This window comes from Salvelinus fontinalis, chromosome 1, assembly GCF_029448725.1.
Source record: "Salvelinus fontinalis isolate EN_2023a chromosome 1, ASM2944872v1, whole genome shotgun sequence".
NCBI lineage: Eukaryota > Metazoa > Chordata > Actinopteri > Salmoniformes > Salmonidae > Salvelinus > Salvelinus fontinalis.
Window position 1 is genome coordinate 84,311,937 of NC_074665.1, and position 20,190 is coordinate 84,332,126.

Genomic DNA, 20,190 nt, shown 5'->3' on the forward strand with positions numbered 1-20,190 from the left:
ATTTCCGACATTTTCACAGGCTATGTATTAGTCAACTTGCAGCTTCTCTTCTGTCATTATATTTTGCCTTAGAAGACTAAATAAAGCCCTGCTCACCAGGATAATGTCATACATTTATAGAATGAAAGAAATGCTTCAATCTAGTTGACATCGGTCAAATTCTCTGTGATCTCTGCTTCTTTCGAGGAGCCAAGACGTTTGGAGACCTGGGATAATATACAATAAAAACATATTAAAAATCAAAGATTGTCCATGAAACATGTCCAAATGACATCAGTTTGATCGGTTGTAAGGAAATAGAAAGCTGTGAAAATCCCCCAAACATGTTTCTGATAAGATTTCAGTTTGGCTTGGATTCATATTTTATGTTGTTGAAATATGATCAGCTTGTGACGATTATCAATAACTCAGCAGATCAAAGAAATACACAAGCGCCTGATCAGTCTAGGAAGGATTGTGTATACTAGAGAAAAAAGTTCAGATCTAGTTTGTTTAATACGTGGGGGGGTGACAGTGTCTAGGAGATGGATCCATTGACCCTCTTTTTGAAGTAAGAAAAGGTCCAAATCACCTCCTCTCTCATTCCTCCGCATTTTCTCTATAGCCCAGATCTTTAGTTCATTGACTGAGGTCTTGGTGCTGAATAAAGTGGGCTGCTAGAGGATAGTTCTCCTCCTTGCTCTAATAGAGCTTTTGTGTTCTCTGACCCATGTCTCAGTGTGCATGTGGTCTTCCCGATTTGTAATTTGGAGCACGTGCACTGGATAATGTAGTCCATTCAACTTATTATGTGACTTGTACACATTTGTACTCCTGAACTTATTTAAGTTTGCCATAACAAAGGGGTTGAATACTTATTGACTAAAGACATTTCAGCTTTTCATTTTTAATTCATTTGTAAACCTTTTGAAAAACTTAATTACACTTTGACATTATGGGATATTGTGTGTAGACCAGTGTCCAAAAATCTGTCTAGAACACAACAACATGTGGAAAAAGTCAAGAGGTGTGAATACTTTCTGAAGGCACCCTCATTTGCATCATAATGGAAAGGCTGTTTTGCTCTAAATTGTCTTATCATTTGTTGGTCACTATGAGTCATCATGGACTGTCAACATGTCCTCATTTCACTACTCTTCCTTATTAGCCTTTTCATTTAATGTGTGTGTGAGATCAGTGAGTTTTGAGCTGTGAGTATGAGTTATTGTGGGTGAGCTCATCCATGTAATGGTTGAGGTATTGTTGGTAAGTTGGTGCTGGTTATGAGTTAGTCATAAAAACAGAATGAAGTGACTCTGTTGTTAAGTTACACTCAGGTCAGGGGATCTGGAATCTGCTAACACACCTTCATAGTGGCTAAAGATATTGATCATATTCTATATTGATGTTCATGCTCCTGATATAAATCCATTCCCATTCTGTTGTCATTGTGTGAATTTCAATGAATTTGAAAATAAACTTCCATTGTTTTTCTACTTTGAGTATTTTTTGGTAGTATATTATATGCTATGGAATGTGTTCTGTGTGGAATGACATAGGCTATCTTGTGTTAAATATGAGCTACTTATAATAACCACTTCCTCCTTCTCTCTCCCTCTCCACAGCTAACCCAACAGGCCCGGCGGTGAAGGGCTATCCAGGTCCATCGGAGGGGGTGTTCCGTGAGTCAAGCAGTACCACAGGGATGGTGGTTGGCATCATAGCGGCAGCCGCACTCTGTATCCTCATCCTGCTCTACGCCATGTACAAATACCGCAACCGGGACGAGGGATCTTACCATGTGGACGAAAGCCGTAACTACATCAGTAACACATCGCAGTCCAACGGGACGTTGGTGAAGGACAAACCGCCGAACGCAGCCAAGACCTCCTTTAAGAGCAAGAAGAATAAGGACAAGGAGTATTACGTGTGATCCTTACTGTCTCTGGTCTTCGCCACTGGCCCGACAAACTTTTTGACTCGAGAAGACCAATCAGGAGATCAGAAGACCACTAAAAAGTGTATCATAATGAACAAACAAAATTCAACAAAAACTACAAAATAACATTTTGTCTTAAATTTTACCCAAGACATGGTGGGATGGTGTTATACCTGAATGTCAAATGGACTAAAAAATAAAACAGAACATCTTCCTTTAGATTCTTAAAACCCAACAAATTGGGCTTTAGGAAATAGCACCAGGGAGATTGAGGTACTATATTGGACTATACTGAAGAGGGTTTGGAACTGCAGAATAATCAACAGGAGTACCTATACATCTTAAACAACAAACAATCCAATCAGTTTTATTCAGTTTATTACCAGGGTGTTGGTTGTCCAAACGGGTGAGGAGAGATGCAAACGGGTGAGGAGAGATGCAAACGGGTGAGGAGAGATGCAAACGGGTGAGGAGAGATGCAAACGGGTGAGGATAGATGCAAACGGGTGAGGAGAGGTGCAAACGGGTGAGGAGAGGTGCAAACGGGTGAGGAGAGGTGCAAACGGGTGAGGAGAGATGCAAACGGGTGAGGAGAGGTGCAAACGGGTGAGGAGAGGTGCAAACGGGTGAGGAGAGGTGCAAACGGATGAGGAGAGGTATACAATTGAGGAAGATATATTACAACTAAAAACTCCAATGTTTAATTTACATATCCTGTGTTTGTGTTAACTGGGACCTTTTCTACGAGAAAATACTTAAAACACACAAATGAGGTAAATAAAGAAAACCCAACACCAAACATGTGCAACAACAGATGACGAGTGAATAGAAAAGAGATGGCATAATGGGAAGGCAAGGTAACAGTGAAGAAGGAAGTGAAAGGATAAAGATGCTACCTACTGTATGTTTGACTAATCAGCCAAAGTATTAGCACTTTTTATGGTGGCAATGATGGCCAAAACACAGACTAAAGGAACATTTGGCTGCCTGATCTATCAACAGTGCAAAGACAAAATGGCCTCCGATTAATCTTGATCTAGAGAGACTTATGTCAAGTTATGATTAAGATTCATCTTTGCCAGTTAAGAAATCATGATGCCTTTGATTCCACACTGTTGTTGAAAACTAAGGCAAAGTGTTTTACAGAATTCTGGAAGGAGAAGTCTGAATGTTCTGAATGCGATCATTCTGATACTGGAACACTCCATGCACGCAAAACGTATCTTATTACAGTACATGTTTATATACAGTACAACCACATCTATATGTGCTTTCTGGACAGTGACAAAGTGGTGTTTTATAGCCTGTTGTATAGATGACCACGCAAGCTATATCTGCTCCTCCTCCAACCATTTTTGGAATAAAAAACAAATTCAAAAATGACAAAAATACCAAATTAAATGTTATTAAGTGTTGCTAGATATAGAAGATTTTATGACGACGTTGATTAGCAATTACTTTTCTTTTCAGTTGGATTCTTTATTCCCCCATTAAACATCTGTTTAGTTTTTATACAAATGCCAACCTGATCTAATAGATATATTGACCCCGCCCAGTAGTAGCCTGACTGTCCTCAAACTGTACAAGGTAATGATAGTGCACAGTAGAGACCTGGCATGATGATATGCAGGAGGAGGTCATGTCTCCAGGGTATCACGAACTTTCTCCCCATTCCTGCTTCTTCCCAATTCCTGGGGCAGTAACAGTAACGGACAGCCTTCCTCCCTATACCTGCCCCCCAAACTAAACCTAGCTATGTACGAATGAAGACGTATACTACTGATGATGTTGCTCTGTGTGTTCCTATAAGTGGTCCTAGAACATGATTGTTTAGTGTATGCTTGGGCTGATGCAAACAACCTGAAGAAAAATAGGAAGAGTTAATTTGAACGGTTTGTGTTTTTGTCATTCTACTGTCAGCTCTGTTCTGCTTTCCTGGTGACCTGATGGACTTGGAATGAGTGCTACTATGACCTATAAATAATGAGGATTATTATAAATTCTTTGATTGTTCATTTCTTTTTTAATTTCTACATGTGCTATTTTTTTCTACAGTATTTTATGTTCAAATTGTGACAATGTCTTTATTATTGACCTCAGTAACATTTATTATGAAAAAATTTGTTTTGAAAAATTAAATGAATAAATTAAATAAAATGTTACCTAAGTGAACTTCGGTCTCTGTATGAGGTTCTATGGTGAAACGTGCTTTGTTAATTACTAAATGGTTCATTGGTCTACCTTTCTGTTTTTTCTTTCTTATCAGTATCTTAAGTCACTTATCTTCATTTCCTAGAAAGTCTCAGTACATGCTATCCTTACTATAACTGCTTAAATTATACCTTACTTTATTCATCCATGCATTCAATAACAAACAGAACAATATAAAACCTTCATTCCTACAGTTTCAACTTGTTAACCAGGAATATTAAACCAGTTGAACAGCCTGCACCCAGCTGGTTATGACAGCAACATGTTAACCAAGAATATTAAACCAGTTGAACAGCCTACACCCAGCTGGTTATGACAGCAACTTGTTGTTCACTCAGTTGTAGTTAATAATTATGGCCAATAAAAACTATAGAAGGTTTTGCATGATTGCATCGCCAATGGCATCATATTCCCTATATAGTGCGCAACTTTTGATCTATGGGAATAGGGTTCACACTATAAAAGGAATAGATTGCCATTTGGGAAGACGCTCAGACATATTTCTCCTGCATAGAGAACACAAAGGGAATATATTTCAAGGCTAAGGAGATGATGCCTCTATGCTGGCCTTGCCTCGTTCTGCCCTCTGGAGGGTATAGAGATGGAGCTTGTTATGGAGACAGGATAATGTCAAATGTAACTCTTAGCAGAAGCACAGTGAGAGCAAAGCATGTCGTATAGAGCTTTCAGTAACACTTTCTGACTAATAAAGTATGACCTTATGGTATGGACAAGCACCCCTAGTTATTGGACTGTACATATTGCATTCATATGGAATACATGTTTGTTCCTGTTATGTTATTTGAAAACAACCACACAGAATCATGCATTGAAATGCACCAGTATAACTGACAAATCCTCCACTCCTTCCTGTCTCACTAAAAGGCTAGCTAAATTAGCAGTTTCCTACACTAACATGGTTCCATAATGAAATTAAGAGAACACACAATACAACACATAACTAATAAATGTGTGGAATTGTTGTGCATGCCAACAGCAACATTATACCCCCCTTAGCCATTAAGATGGCAAGATTATTTGAACAGATAAGATGACATGACCAAAAATATTTGAATCTACTCCTGTGAAGAAGGTAAACATCCCAGAAGGAAGCAGATTCCCTGCAGATCCTGAATCAGATACAGAACATCTGAGACCTAGCTGTCTCAGAACATGCAACCCATGAAGATACCACAATGTCAACCTGGCAGGGATCAATAAAGCTATGAACGAATTGACTCACTGATTTGAGGGAACTTCATAGAGAGGTAGGAAAGGATGAGGACGGAAGGAGAGGGGAGTGAGGGACATATGTTGCAAAATGAAAGACGATAAGGGCAATAGCAGACTGACGATGAGAAGACTACTGACAATGAAACGTGGACCAAAGATGCCTCTCTGTATAAAGAATGAGAGATGAATTGACAAAGGACATTTTGAATAACGTTAAATAGGCGAAAGGGAGCTGACAGATTTATTAAACTAGGGTACATATTTTATGGTCTGTGAGAGGACGAGGTGGAGGAAGGAAGTATTTTTAGTAACTTGTTTATCCATGCTTCTCTCTTCTCTTCTCCGTCTTTTTCTCTCTCATGCGCTGTCATTTTCTTTCACTGAGGCTCTCTCGTCCTTCCTCCCTCCCTCGCTATCTGCCCTGTATCCCTGTATCTCTCCCCCTCTCTCTCTCCCTTTCTCTCGCTCTCTCTCCCCCTCCCTCTATATGTCTCTACCCCTCCCTGTATCCCTCTCGCTCCCCTTTCCTGTATCTCTCCCTCTCCCTCTCTCTCGCTCTCTTTCCCCCTCCCTCTATATGTCTCTATCCCTCCCTGTATCCCTCTCTCTCCCCTTTCCTGTATCTCTCCCTCTTTCTCTCGCTCTCTCTCTCTCATTCTCTCGCTTTCGTTCGCTCCCTCTCTACTCCCTCCATCTGCCCCTCCTGTATCGTTCTCTCCCTCTCCCTGTATCTCTCCCGCTCCCTCTCTCTCTCTCTCTCTCTACTGCTTCCCTGTATTCTCTCTCTCCCCCTGTCAGGACCCGGTGCGAGAAACAGTCACTAATAATCGTCAGAACCCAGAAGATGAGGCAGACACAGCAGTACTAGAGATGGTGGTTTAATTAAAGAACAAAATCTTCAGGCAAAGAATCTAAATCCACAATGTCCAAACATAAAGCCAAGAAGCACAAAATGGATATCCTCCAAAATACAAAGAAACTCCAAAGTGGTAAAAACAGCAGGGAAAAACAAACCTCAAAAGACTACTGAAAAAAATACACAAGAACTAAACCAGAGAACCTCTGGAAAATCCAATAAGAGAATCATATGTTCAGAACAAGGCTTGGGCTGGGGCTGGGTGCTAACATACAAACACTGAGCAAGGAACTGAGGAACACACAGGGTTTAAATACTAACAAGGGAACGACACACAGGTGCAAACAATAATTAGAGCAAGGAAAAACAAAAGGTACAAAAAAGGTGCAATGGGGACATCTAGTGACCAAAACCTGAACAGTCCTGGCCAAAACCTGACAGAATCCCCCTCCTAGGAACGGCTCCTGACGTTCCTACCAGCCTTCTCAGGGTGGAGGGTCCTGAACTGACGAATGAGGTCAGGGTCCAGTATGTCCTTGGCAGGAACCCAGGAGCGCTCCTCGGGACCGTAGCCTTCCCAGTCCACCAGATACTGCCAGGACCGCTGGACCCGGCGGGAATCCAGTATCCGGTGGACGGTATAAGCCGACTGGCCACCGATGACACGGGGCGGAGGGGGAGGTCTGCCTGCTGGGATAAGGGGAGAAAAAACAACAGGTTTTAATAAAGAAATGTGAAATGTTGGATTGATCTTAAGGGATCTGGGTAAGTGCAGGCGAAAAGTAACGGGATTGACTCTCCTGGCAAACTTAAAGGGACCGATGAATCTCTGGGACAGCTTGCGAGACTCCACCCGTAGCGGTAAGTTCTTTGTTGAGAGCCATACTCTCTGGCCGGGGTACAGGGTAGGACCGGGACGGCGACGTCTGTTGGCTTGTCGTTGGTACTGCTGTGAGGAACGCAGAAGATTAAGACGTGCCTTCTTCCACGTTAGCCGACAGCGTCTGATGAACCTCGAGGCTGAAGGCACTCTGACTTCTGCCTCCTGGTCCGGGAACAATAGAGGAGCATAGCCAAACTGACACTCATGCGGGGATATACCAGTGGAGGAGGAGCACAAGGTGTTGTGCGCGTACTCGGCCCAAACAATGAAGGATGACCATGTGAACGGGTTGTTGGAAACCATACATCTGAGGGTGGTTTCCAGCTCCTGATTCATCCTCTCAGTTTGGCCGTTGGACTCTGGATGGTACCCTGAAGATAAACTGGCCGTGGCCCCTATGAGTTGGCAGAAGGCCTTCCAAAACCTTGAGGCGAACTGGGGACCTCTGTCGGAAACCATATCTTGCGGAATGCCAAAGACTCGGAACACATGGTTAATCACCAACTCAGCAGTTTCCTTGGCAGAAGGTAATTTGGTCAAGGGAACAAACCTGGCCGCCTTAGAAAACCTGTCGATGATGACTAGGATCGTAGTATTACCATGGGACAGAGGAAGGCCAGTAATAAAGTCCAACGAGATATGGGACCAGGGTCGGTGGGGAATAGATAAAGGGTGAAGGAGTCCTTGAGGGCGGAGGTGAGAAGATTTGCCCTGGCAACACACGGAACAGGCCTTGACGAAAGTAGCAACGTCTTCTTTTATGGTGGGCCACCAGAACTTACGCTGGATGAACTCCAAGGTGCGACCTACGCCCGGGTGACAGGTGAGGCGAGAGGAGTGCCCCCACAGAAGGACTTGGGACCTTGCTGCCCTGGGAACAAACAACCGATTGGCAGGACCTCCTCCAGGGCCCGGTTCGATGGCTTGAGCTTGTTTCACGGTATCCTCCACTTGCCACGAGATCGGAGCCACGATCTTAGCGGCAGGAAGGACAGTCATGTCAGTATCTTCTCGAATGGCAAGAGAGTAGATTCGTTACAAGGCGTCCGGTTTGAGATTCTTCGACCCGGGTCTATAGGTGAGGATAAACTGAAATCGGCTGAAGAAAAGAGACCATCGAGCTTGTCTGGAGTTCAACCGCTTTGCCTGCTGGATATACTCCAGATTTTTGTGGTCCGTAAGCACTTGAAACGGTTGAGAAGCCCCCTCGAGCCAGTGTCTCCATTCCTTCAATGCCATCTTAACCGCTAGGAGTTCACGATCCCCCACATCGTAATTCCTCTCGGCCGGGGTAAGCCGGTGACAGAAGAAGGCGCAAGGATGAAGCTTCTTGTCTTCACCCCTCTGAGACAGGACAGCTCCAACACCAACCTCTGATGCGTCTACCTCCACTACAAAAGGTTCATCCGCCGTTGGTAGTGTCAGGATGGGAGCAGAGAGGATGCGCTGCTTGAGTCCTTGGAAGGCCGTCTCAGCTTCTCTTCCCCACAGAAACCTTGTGTTGCCACCCTTGGTTACAGCTGAGAGAGGGGCTGCCACCGAGCTGAAGTTCTTGATGAACTTGCGGTAAAAGTTGGTGAAGCCCAGGAAACGCTGAACTTCCTTAACGGACTTGGGGGTGGGCCAATCCGCTACCGCCCCTACCTTCTTGGGGTCCATCTGGACTCGACCGGGTTCTACTATAAATCCCAGGAATTGTACTCGAGAGGAATGGAATTCACACTTTTCCGGCTTAACGTACAAATGGCTGTCTAGGAGGCGTTTGAGCACTTGTCTGACATGCTTAGTGTGTTCTTGAAGGGAGCTCGAAAAGATGAGGATGTCATCCAAGTAAACAAACACGAAGATGTTAAGCATATCCCTAAGCACATCGTTTATGAGCGCTTGGAACACAGCTGGGGCGTTGGTCAGGCCGAAGGGCATCACCGAGTATTCGTAGTGACCAGTAGGCGTGTTGAAAGCGGTCTTCCACTCGTCCCCGGGTTTGATCCGCACAAGATGGTATGCGTTCCGCAGGTCAAGCTTAGTGAAGACAACTGCTTCCTGGAGCAGCTCAAAGGCTGTGGCCATAAGGGGTAGCGGGTAGCGGTTACGGACGGTTATGGCATTGAGTCCCCGGTAGTCGATGCAAGGTCGTAATCCACCGTCTTTCTTGGCCACAAAGAAAAACCCTGCTCCCGCCGGTGAGGTAGATGGACGCATGAGGCCTGCTGCCAGAGCGTCCTTGATGTAGGTATCCATAGCAGCTCGTTCGGGAGGAGAAAGGGAAAAGATCCGACCCCTGGGAGGGCAGGTCCATGGAAACAGGTCGATGGTGCAATCGTAAGGTCTATGGGGTGGTAGTTTGGTGGCCCTCTGTTTGCTAAATACCGGTTTGAGTTCATGGTAACACTCGGGAACTCGGGACAGGTCGATGGATTCTAGAGACTCGGGAGGGGAACTCGGGAAGATACAAGTGGCTTGGCACGTAGGACCCCACTGCTTGATAGTGCCCACAGACCAGTCGATGTGAGGGTTATGGCTGTGAAGCCAGGGGTAACCAAGGACGAGAGGGAACTCGGAACAGGAGATCAGAGGAAAGTTCATCACCTCCTGGTGTTGGGAAACTGAAAGTCGCAAGGGGGTAGTGGCACGAGTGACAAGTCCAGATCCCAAAGGGCTTCTATCCAACGTAGTAACCCTTATGGGGTCACTTAGAGGTTCAGAAGGAACGCCATTCTCCTTCGCCCAGACCCCATCCATGATGTTACCTGCGGCTCCAGAGTCTACCAAGGCTTGAAGAGGAAACTCGTGGTCGTCCCAGGAAAGGGTAACTGGAATGAGCAGGCGGGAGTTGGATGGATGGGAGGAGGTTATGTTTCCCGTTACAGTCCTCCCAGGCCTGCACGGGAGAGTGCGTTTCCCTGGAGCCCGGGACACGTGGAGCGGAAATGGCCCGGTTTGCCGCAATATAGACAGCATCGCTCCCTCATCCGGCGGTCTCTCTCAGCCTGGGAGATGCGTCCAACCTGCATGGGTTCTGGTGGAGCCAGCGCGATAAAGTTGGAGACTCGGAGCTGGAACCGATAGGAGCTAGGGTGAGAGGTCTACGGTTGAGTTCTCTCTCAGACGCTGGTCTATGCGCGAAGCCAACTTGATAAGGGACTCGAGGTTGTCCGGTGGTTTCCCGAGTGGCCAGTTCATCTTGGATGGTGTCAGAAAGACCCTTCAAAAAACACACTGTGAGCGCCTCGTCGTTCCAGCCACTTGCTGCTGCCACAGTGCGGAACTGGATGGCATAGTCCGTCACGCTGCGCCGACCTTGGCAGAGAGTCAGGAGCTGTTTGGCTGAGTCAGGGCCATTGGTAGGACCTTGAAACACTCGCTTGAATTCTTCAGCAAAGGTAGAGTAGCTGGCACAGCAGGGACTTTGGGCATCCCACACAGCAGTAGCCCAGGCTAGGGCTTTTTCCGACAGCAGGGTGATGATATATGCTATCTTGGACCGGTCGGTGGGAAAGGACGATGGTTGTAGCTCAAAGGAGAGAGAACATTGGGTGAAAAACCCCTTACAAACACTCGGATCACCTGAGAACCGTTGGGGAGGCGGCAGACGAGGTTCAGCCAGGGAGTTAACTGCCAGGGGGACTTGAATCTGATGAACTGGAGCAGAAGCGGTTGCCGGGGAAAGTCGATCAGAAATCTGCTTTATGGAAGTCAGCATCTCTGACAGAAGTTGAGAATGTCTAGCCATTAAGGCCTCTTGCTGAACCAGAGCAGCTTCGTGGCGTTGGACAGTCCCCTCGTGGTGGGACAGGATGGGAAAAAAATCCTGGGTACTGGCTGCCTCTGGGTTCATTATAATGGCTCAGTGTTTCTGTCAGGACCCGGTGCGAGAAACAGTCACTAATAATCGTCAGAACCCAGAAGATGAGGCAGACACAGCAGTACTAGAGATGGTGGTTTAATTAAAGAACAAAATCTTCAGGCAAAGAATCTAAATCCACAATGTCCAAACATAAAGCCAAGAAGCACAAAATGGATATCCTCCAAAATACAAAGAAACTCCAAAGTGGTAAAAACAGCAGGGAAAAACAAACCTCAAAAGACTACTCAAAAAAAATACACAAGAACTAAACCAGAGAACCTCTGGAAAATCCAATAAGAGAATCATATGTTCAGAACAAGGCTTGGGCTGGGGCTGGGTGCTAACATACAAACACTGAGCAAGGAACTGAGGAACACACAGGGTTTAAATACTAACAAGGGAACGACACACAGGTGCAAACAATAATTAGAGCAAGGAAAAACAAAAGGTACAAAAAAGGTGCAATGGGGACATCTAGTGACCAAAACCTGAACAGTCCTGGCCAAAACCTGACACCCCCTCCCAGTAACTCTCTCTCCCTCTGCATTACCCTTACCCTCTCTCGCTTTCTACTCCCTCTCTTTCTCTCTCTCTCCCCGTATCTCTCTCTCCTCCCTCTCTGTCTGAGCTTGCTGTACCACACGTTCCTTTAATTCGACACGCTCATGTAATTCTCCTTCTCTGCATCAATCAAATTTTTGCCACTTTCTCTCCTCCGTCCCGACCCCTGGTAGAGCCACGTCATGGGGATCCTACTCCTACTTCTTATGGAGTGATGTTACCCCTCTTGCAGATCTATTCTCTGTACATGGACCGATGTACAGTATGATAATGTTGACATAATTATAATAAAAACACATGAAAACCGTTTTGGCCAATTGACAATACTGTATGATTTAGTAGTCTGCATTTTGGGGTATTTTGTAGCAAGTGTTACACAGCATGGGATTTAATGTATGGTTAATAATGCATTCAATCCCTTCTGTTGTGCTATTACTGTATACTCAGGGACTGGCTGAGTGACTGCTGTAATGCTTCTTTTGGAAGCAGACGGAAGGTACTGTAGACATCGGGAAGTAATGCTGAGGAAGAAGGACACATCCTGTTGGGAAGTCCTGTATGTAGGTTTACGATGAAGTCAGTAAGTAGTGGTAGATCATTGCAACTGTCTGTCTCTGTTTTCGTCTCTGGAGGAAGCCTGAACCTGAACAAAATTTGTGACTTGACAGTTGACTTGTCATAAAGAAAAAACACTTGCCACCCTCAATTTTTTTAATTCCATGAGATTTTTGAAAAAAATCATGCAGGGCTAAACATTAATCCAGTCGCTTTGTCAGATTTCAAAACGGCTTTACGGCGAAAGCATGGATGAGGGCACACCTTTTCTGAAATAGCGATAAAATAAATCACTTACCTGTGAAGATCTTCCTCTGTTTGCAATCCCAAGGGTCCCAGCTACATAAGAAATGGTTGTTTTGTTCGATAAAGTCCTTCTTTATATCCAAAAAAAGTCAGTTTAGTTGGCGCGCTTGATTCATTAATCCACCGGTTTCCCTCGTTCAAAATGCATACAAAAAAACACCAAAAGTTACCAATAAACTTTGTCCAAACAAACCAAACAACGTTTCTAATCAATCCTTAGGTACCCTAATATGTAAATAAATAATACATTTTAAGACGGAGAATAACATGTTCATTACCGGAGATAAATCACGAAGTGTGCCCTCATCCACGCGCACCACAATACCACAGTCAAAATGGGAGCCACCTAGAAAAACTACACATTTTAGCTCATTTTTCAAAAAACAAGCCCGAAACTCTTTCTAAAGGCTGTTGACATCTAGTGGAAGCCCTAGGAACTGCAATCTGGGAGGTATTCCTTTGATTTTCCCATAGACAGCCATTTAAAAAAAATCCGGATGGATCCTCCTCTGGTTTTTGCCTGCCATATCAGTTCTGTTATACTCACAGACAGTATTTTAACAGTTTTACTTTAGAGTGTTTTCTATCCAATACTGCCAATGATATGCATATCCTAGCTTCTGAGCCTCAGTAACAGGCAGTTTACTTTGAGCACCTCAGTCACCAAAACTTCCGAATACTGCCCCCTATCCCGAAAAAAAAACCTGTTTATCCACCTTCAGACAAGGTGACTGAAAATGTTGTTGTGTTGTTTGATGCAAGAAACCACTTTACAAAATAAAATGTATTATTATTCCCATACCATTATTACAGAGAATCAGACATATGATTCTACTCTCTGCCTATTGACTACTTAGCTGTCTCAAAATAGAACACTACTCCTTTAAGACAAAAAAAAAGCTCTTTACATGACTCGCTTTTCAAAGCTGTCTAGAAATGCACAAGTTTTGTAGGAAGCAATCACTCCCCCATTGCTGATTACAAATGATCTATAACTGGGCTAATAACTCACTAACTATTGTAGCAAAGGATATGAACAAAATGTTTTGATCTCAAAACAAGCGCATCTACTCATGACTGCTCATTCTGTGAACACAGTCCAGTTCAAAGTAAAAGGAACAGATCGATATGGCAATGGTCTATTTGCATATAGGCCTACTTCCGCTCTGGTTGTTTATGCAGCACTGGTCTGTTTAGAGTACAGGCTGAGTGGTGAGTTTCAATGCAATAGATTCCTACTCCGATGCGTTCTGCCTACAACAAAATCTCTTGCATAGTTTGTTTCAGTGTATTGCATTAAAAGTGGCTAATATTGAATTAATTCGATCACAATTGCCCCTGTAAAGGGAAATGTTGAATGTGTTACAGGGAAAACTCTAGAACAGTGATCACCAACGTTATCTGAGTAAACATGACTGAAAAAAACACAAGCCTATTCAACACTAACCAATTAAAAGCCGTAGAGTAGCAATGAGGTTTGTGCAGTAGGCTTTAGGCCCAATACATTATCACCACATACTGGCTTTGGTTCAAATGTTGTTCGGCCCATTTAAAAAAATATATATTTCAAAATTTGAGGTAGGCTATATGATCACACCGGTAATAGATCCGTTGTTTTATTACTTGTGAGGCACAGCTGAGTGAGCACACATTTAAATAATTTCCTTTTTATTTTACTGGGCTGATGGTTCCTGCATCTGATGGTCCTGCATCAGACTGAGGGTCAGCCTCTCAACATCCCTCTGCTCTCTCTTCCCTCCACTGACCAAAAAGGGACACCATCTTCCAGCTGATGCGGAAACTCCAGGCACATGCACAAATTCAAATTATTCCCATGAACAGAGAAAGTGAAATATTCCTCTCTATTAAAGAAGACCCAAGCCGTTAATAATAACAACAACGCAAGCATATAGATACACTTCCCTACTCATTCATTACTGCTGCACTGCTTGTTGTAGCGTTGAGTGAAAATAGAAACAACTTATGGCTTATAAAAGTGTTGAATACAAAGTGTTGACTGTATTCTTTGACAGTCTCTCTCTAGTATTTTGAAATCTCACAGTATCAACTTTGCTGTAGCTTTCTTTAATGCCGGTATGGTAATGCAGACACAGTAATCTGAGCCATCAGATTGGCCAGCGGTAAACCTATAGTGTCCTTGATTTGCTCTCTGGGCCGCCAGGATGGAAAAATTGCAGGCAAAAGCCCGAGACAAATAATAGGAACACAAGGCATACATTTTTTTACAGAAATGTTTGGCCATCCACTAGGAATGCCTTGGATATGGACGTGTCCGCTGCTCTAGAAAGTTGAGTGTCGTTCAATCTCGTGCTTCTCTATGTGGGCTAATATTTCTTCTGTGTTGCAGTCCCAGCGGAGCTGCCTGTCAGTCTCGGGGTTACAGCGCGCTGGAGCGCGCACGCAGCATAGAGGGAACATTGCTTGCCACTCTACTTTGACTTGACTCATGACTTGGATTTGAGCTATATGACTGGTGAGATTCGATTTGTCATCTCGCGCTTTAAGTAAGACTATCTGTCCTTTATGTCGGAGTGCTGCAGGTTCCGTGCGTTCTGTTCTGTGTCTTGACCAATCAGATTCACGGAAATCACAGGTTGCTCAGGCCAGACACAAAGCACTAGCAAAGCGTGCACCGATCCGCTGTCCTCCGGTATTTATTTAGTATATAGGAAGTATGGGAAGAAAACAAGATCATTTTAATAAGAACCGCGTTACTGTCCCTTCTTTCCCTGGCCAGGGTAAATACAGTGGTAATGCTATGGAGCCTATTTATATCCCATTTATTTGTGTTATGAGAAAATGTGAAGTTGATTAAATTTGGTTTAGGCTATACTCAAACTTCTGCTAGCTGGCTGACTAGGCTACCTTGACGTTCAATCCAAAATGATTAACTGAAATTAATCAAACAGCACAATACTGATTACATAAATGTTTAAATGCAGTTGCATAAGCCTATATGATGCAAACCTGCATCAATCAAGCTCAGCCCTGTGAGTTCTATTGTCCAATGGCAGTGGTTGTATCTGCTTTAAATGTAAGTCAGGTTTAAAATATCATTCATTTTAACAAGTGCAAGGCTACTGCAAAGTGACAGGATTTTCATCAATAGAGGTTTTCAGAAATAGAGTTTTTGTAATTTGTTATAGGCTGTTTATAAGGACACGTAAATGACACTTTATAGATGGCACTGGCTGTGCCAGCTGTGCCAGGATCAGAATGCATATATATGTCTGTAAAATGTCTCAAATGTCCGGTAACTGAAAATCTTCCCTGTCATGTTGTCCAGCGCCAAATTGGCCTAAAGAATACTCTGAAATAGCACATTGTTTTAGAATATTCACTTGAAAATCAGTCGGCAATTGGAAGGAAATCTAAAGACTCTGGCAAGTGCGCTAGTCCAGTGTCACTTTGATTATGCTGCACATCATGGTCCACCAGCAGCCCCAAACATCTGAAGAACAAGCTACCAGCCAAACAAGCTTGTAAGAATTGTGCTTAAACTCCCCCTCACACTCATCTGGAGGTTGAGCATTTCTCTCTATCTCTGTAATGTGTCTGTATCTAGGTGACTATATGTAAAATCATGTAAAAAAAAATAGGGTCCACAATGGAAATAAGTCCCAGACTTTATTGTGCAATCCCGGTCAATTTAAACAAATCTTTGTGTACATTATGCCTTTTTTTTAACTGACAATTAAAATCAATCAATCACTTCAAACGGTGCAGTGGCCAATTGATGAATGCAAAGGGACATATGTTATAGAACACCAAATACTTTGATGACATTCTGAGATTGTCAAGCCTTCGATACTGGGTAAGCCTACAAGGTAGGGATGGATGTATTTTTTTATTCATTTTGGTGTTGAAAATGCAAAACATGATATGGAAGTGCCCGAATTAAGTATGTTTTGTTTATTTGTTGTGCGGTGCATTGGCACAGAAACCTGTTGGTGGAAAATGTGTTGCATATATTTTATATAATTATAAATATGGCATCAAAATGTTGAAAATCTGATTTTCCCCTAGCTGATTGTATGTAGCCTGCTCTGATTGTAGTGTAATGAATCAACCAGAGAGAGAGTGAGATCTTCTGTGATGGTCAGCGAACCCTCAACCTTCTGGCCCGTAGCCCTGCGTGGCATCGACTGTGCCACAAAAGCATGCTGAAGTGGAAAAGTCGACATCCACATTAAACGTAAATATTATTTTGAGTTCATTCTTTGAGGGGGGATTATGTTTAATTTAGCCGAGGGTCATGTGAAAATGTTTTTTACATTGGGGGGAGAATTATATTTTTTTATGACACCTTGAGTTGGACCAGCCACTCCCCCCAATACATTTCCATCTGTCTCTAATTATACTATATATTCCATTAAGCAGATGCTTTACTCTACTGTACACCATGCGTGCCTGAACTGGAATGCATCTTGCTGTAAATGGAAGGTAACAAAGAAATGCAAGTTAAAAGGTTGTAACTAGTTAGACATTTTGTCCATGTAGCCAGAAAGAGATGTCTGAGGTGAAGAGCAGGACCTAGCTTTAAGTGACAAGCCATTTTATATCACACTTAGTTCCACACTCTCTGTAACTTTTGCGTTTTGAAAGAAAACATACGTATCACCCTCATCTCAAACAGCTGTATTCTGTGAATTACACTGAACAAAAATACAAACAGAAGCAGACATGCAGTTGTCTTCAGACTACTCTGATTACTTTCTGTTGAAATGTGATCTCTGACACCTATTGGATACTGTGAAAAGGGAATGATGCAACTCCAATAGAGATCTGTAATGTTAGTGTAAATCAGGCAACCCTGGTCCTGGAGGGCCGCAGATAAACTGAACAAAAATATCAACTCAACATGTTAAGTGTTGTTTCATGAGCTGAAATCAAATTTCACAGAAATGTTCCACACGCACAAAAAGCTTATTTCTCTCAAATTTTGTATTTTATCCTTTGCCAAAATAATCCATCCACCTGACAGGTGTGGCATATCAATAAGCTGATTAGACAGCATGATCATTACACAGGTGCACCCTTTAAAATTTGCAGTTTGTCACATGATGCTAAGCCACAGATGTCTCAAGTTTTAGGGGAGCTTGCAAATGGCATGCTGACTGCAGGAATGTCCACCAGAGCTGTTGTCAGATAATTTGAAAGTTAATTTCTCTACTTAATCTGCTTGCAATGTCATTTTAGAGAATTTGGCGGTAGGTCCAAGGGCCTCACAACCACAAACCACGTGTAACCACTCCAGTCCAAGACCTCCAAATCCGTCTTCTTCACCTGCATGATCAGCTGAGGGTAGTGGTGGGGAGTGCTGAGGACTATTTCTGTCTATCATAAACCCCTTTTGTGGGGGAAAAGTCATTCTGATTGGCTGGGCCTGGTTCCCCAGTGAGTGGGCCTGGCTGTCAAGTGGGTGGGCCTATGCCCTCCCAGGCCCACCCATGGCTGCACCCCTGCCCAGTTATGTGAAATCCATAGATTAATGCCTAATTCATTCATTTCAATTGACTGATTTCCTTATATGAACTGTAACTCAGTAAAATCTTTCAAATTGTTACACGTTGTATTTATAGTTTCAATCAGTATAGTTTTTTATTAGCATAATCGAGATCTTCAGCGCATTGAAACTGTAAAAGAACAGCGGTGGAATAGTTAGACAATGTTGACTGATGGAACAGCACTGTAGCTGTAAGAAGCAATGGACGGACATTCATGATACCTTCTGCTACACAGTGCTGCATGTGTAGAGATGTATGTTCCTAGGGAAACAGCATTACATTGCTACATACGCATACTTTTCCAAGCGTCTGCTAAATATTACAATATTTCTAATAAGTCTAGACCTGTTTTATCTAGTAGTCTGATTATTAATTCAATAACTTTCTACATTTTCATTATCCTCAACTAGACGAAGCTGGATATAAGGTTATGATCATAATGATGATGATGGCCATTGATTGATATGTGCCCGAGGGTAATATCACTGTTCACCACATTAAATATGCTCCTTTTGCTTAGTGTAATGCACTCTCTGTCTCCAGCATACATCAGAAAATGTTCAAATCAATATTTAATATCCACCAGATCAATGTTTTCTGTCTTTTATTCCACATCACTCCTGTCAGCATATCAGGGCTATAAATGGGGTTTTATTGAAAAGCAAATGCCTTATTATTGTAAAAGTGCTGTTTGTTTCTGTGTGAATCTCTGACTGTTTCAGTTGCGCTGTTGAGAAAATCATTGCCCAAGAGAATGAATGGAGTCCAGACGCTCCTAGAAAGAATAAATGCCTTATTATTGTGACTTCAGCTACATCTACTGTATTGTGTCACTGTGTTGGTTTCTGAGACTTTAGCTACATCTACTGTATTGTGTCACTGTGTTGGTTTCTGAGACTTTAGCTACATCTACTGTATTGTGTCACTGTGTTGGTTTCTGAGACTTTAGATACATCTACTGCACAGGTGTCAAACTCATTCCACGGGGGGCCGAGTGTCTGCGGGTTTTCGCTCCTCCCTTGTACTTGATTGATGAATTAACATCACTAATTAGTTAGGAACTCCCCACACCTGGTTGTCTAGGGCTTTATTGAAAGGAAAAAACAAAAACCTGCAGACACTAGGCCCTCCGTGGAATGAGTTTGACACCCCTGATCTACTGTATTGTTTCACTGTGTGGGTTTCTGAGACTTTAGCTACATCTACTGTATTGTGTCACTGTGTGGGTCTCTGTGACTTCAGCTACATCTACTGTATTGTGTCACTGTGTGGGTTTCTGAGACTTCAGCTACATCTACTGTATTGTGTCACTGTGTGGGTCTCTGAGACTTTAGCTACATCTACTGCATTGTGTCACTGTGTGGGTCTCTGAGACTTTAGCTACATCTACTGTATAGTGTCACTGGGTGGGTCTCTGAGACTTTAGCCAAATCTACTGTATTGTGTCACTGTGTGGGTTTCTTTGACTTTAGCTACATCTACTGTATTGTGTCACTGTGTGGGTTTCTTTGACTTTAGCTACATCTACTGTATTGGGTCACTGTGTGGGTTTCTTTGACTTTAGCTACATCTACTGTAATGTGTCACTGTGTGGGTTTCTTTGACTTTAGCTACATCTACTGTAATGTGTCACTGTGTGGGTTTCTTTGACTTTAGCTACATCTACTGTAATGTGTCACTGTGTGGGTTTCTTTGACTTTAGCTACATCTACTGTATTGTGTCACTGTGTGGGTTTCTGAGACTTTACATTTACATTTAAGTCATTTAGCAGACGCTCTTATCCAGAGCGACTTACAAATTGGAAAGTTCATACATATTCATATTCATCACTTTAGCTACATCTACTGTATTGTGTCACTGTGTTGGTTTCTGAGACTTTAGCTACATCTACTGTATTGTGTCACTGTGTGGGTTTCTGAGACTTTAGCGACATCTACTGTATTGTGTCACTGTGTTGGTTTCTGAGACTTTAGCGACATCTACTGTATTGGGTCACTGTGTTGGTTTCTGAGACTTTAGCTACATCTACTGTATTGGGTCACTGTGTGGGTCTCTGAGACTTTAGATACTTCTACTGTATTGTTTCACTGTGTGGGTCTCTGAGACTTTACATTTACATTTAAGTCATTTAGCAGACGCTCTTATCCAGAGCGACTTACAAATTGGAAAGTTCATACATATTCATATTCATCACTTTAGCTACATCTACTGTATTGTGTCACTGTGTGGGTTTCTGAGACTTTAGCTACATCTACTGTATTGTGTCACTGTGTGGGTTTCTGAGACTTTAG

General features: G+C 43.1%; 1 protein-coding gene across 1 annotated transcript in view; it reads left to right on the forward strand.

Annotated features, from left to right (window-relative positions):
- The window catches only part of LOC129860701 (neurexin-1a-like), a 905,999-nt gene extending 901,909 nt beyond the window's left edge, over window positions 1-4,090 (forward strand). Inside the window, exon 27 of the mRNA XM_055931415.1 lies at window positions 1,605-4,090. Coding sequence (XP_055787390.1) covers window positions 1,605-1,912 — 308 coding nt within the window. The 3' untranslated portion in view covers window positions 1,913-4,090. The remainder of the gene's footprint in view (window positions 1-1,604) is intronic.
- Window positions 4,091-20,190: the final 16,100 nt, after the last annotated feature.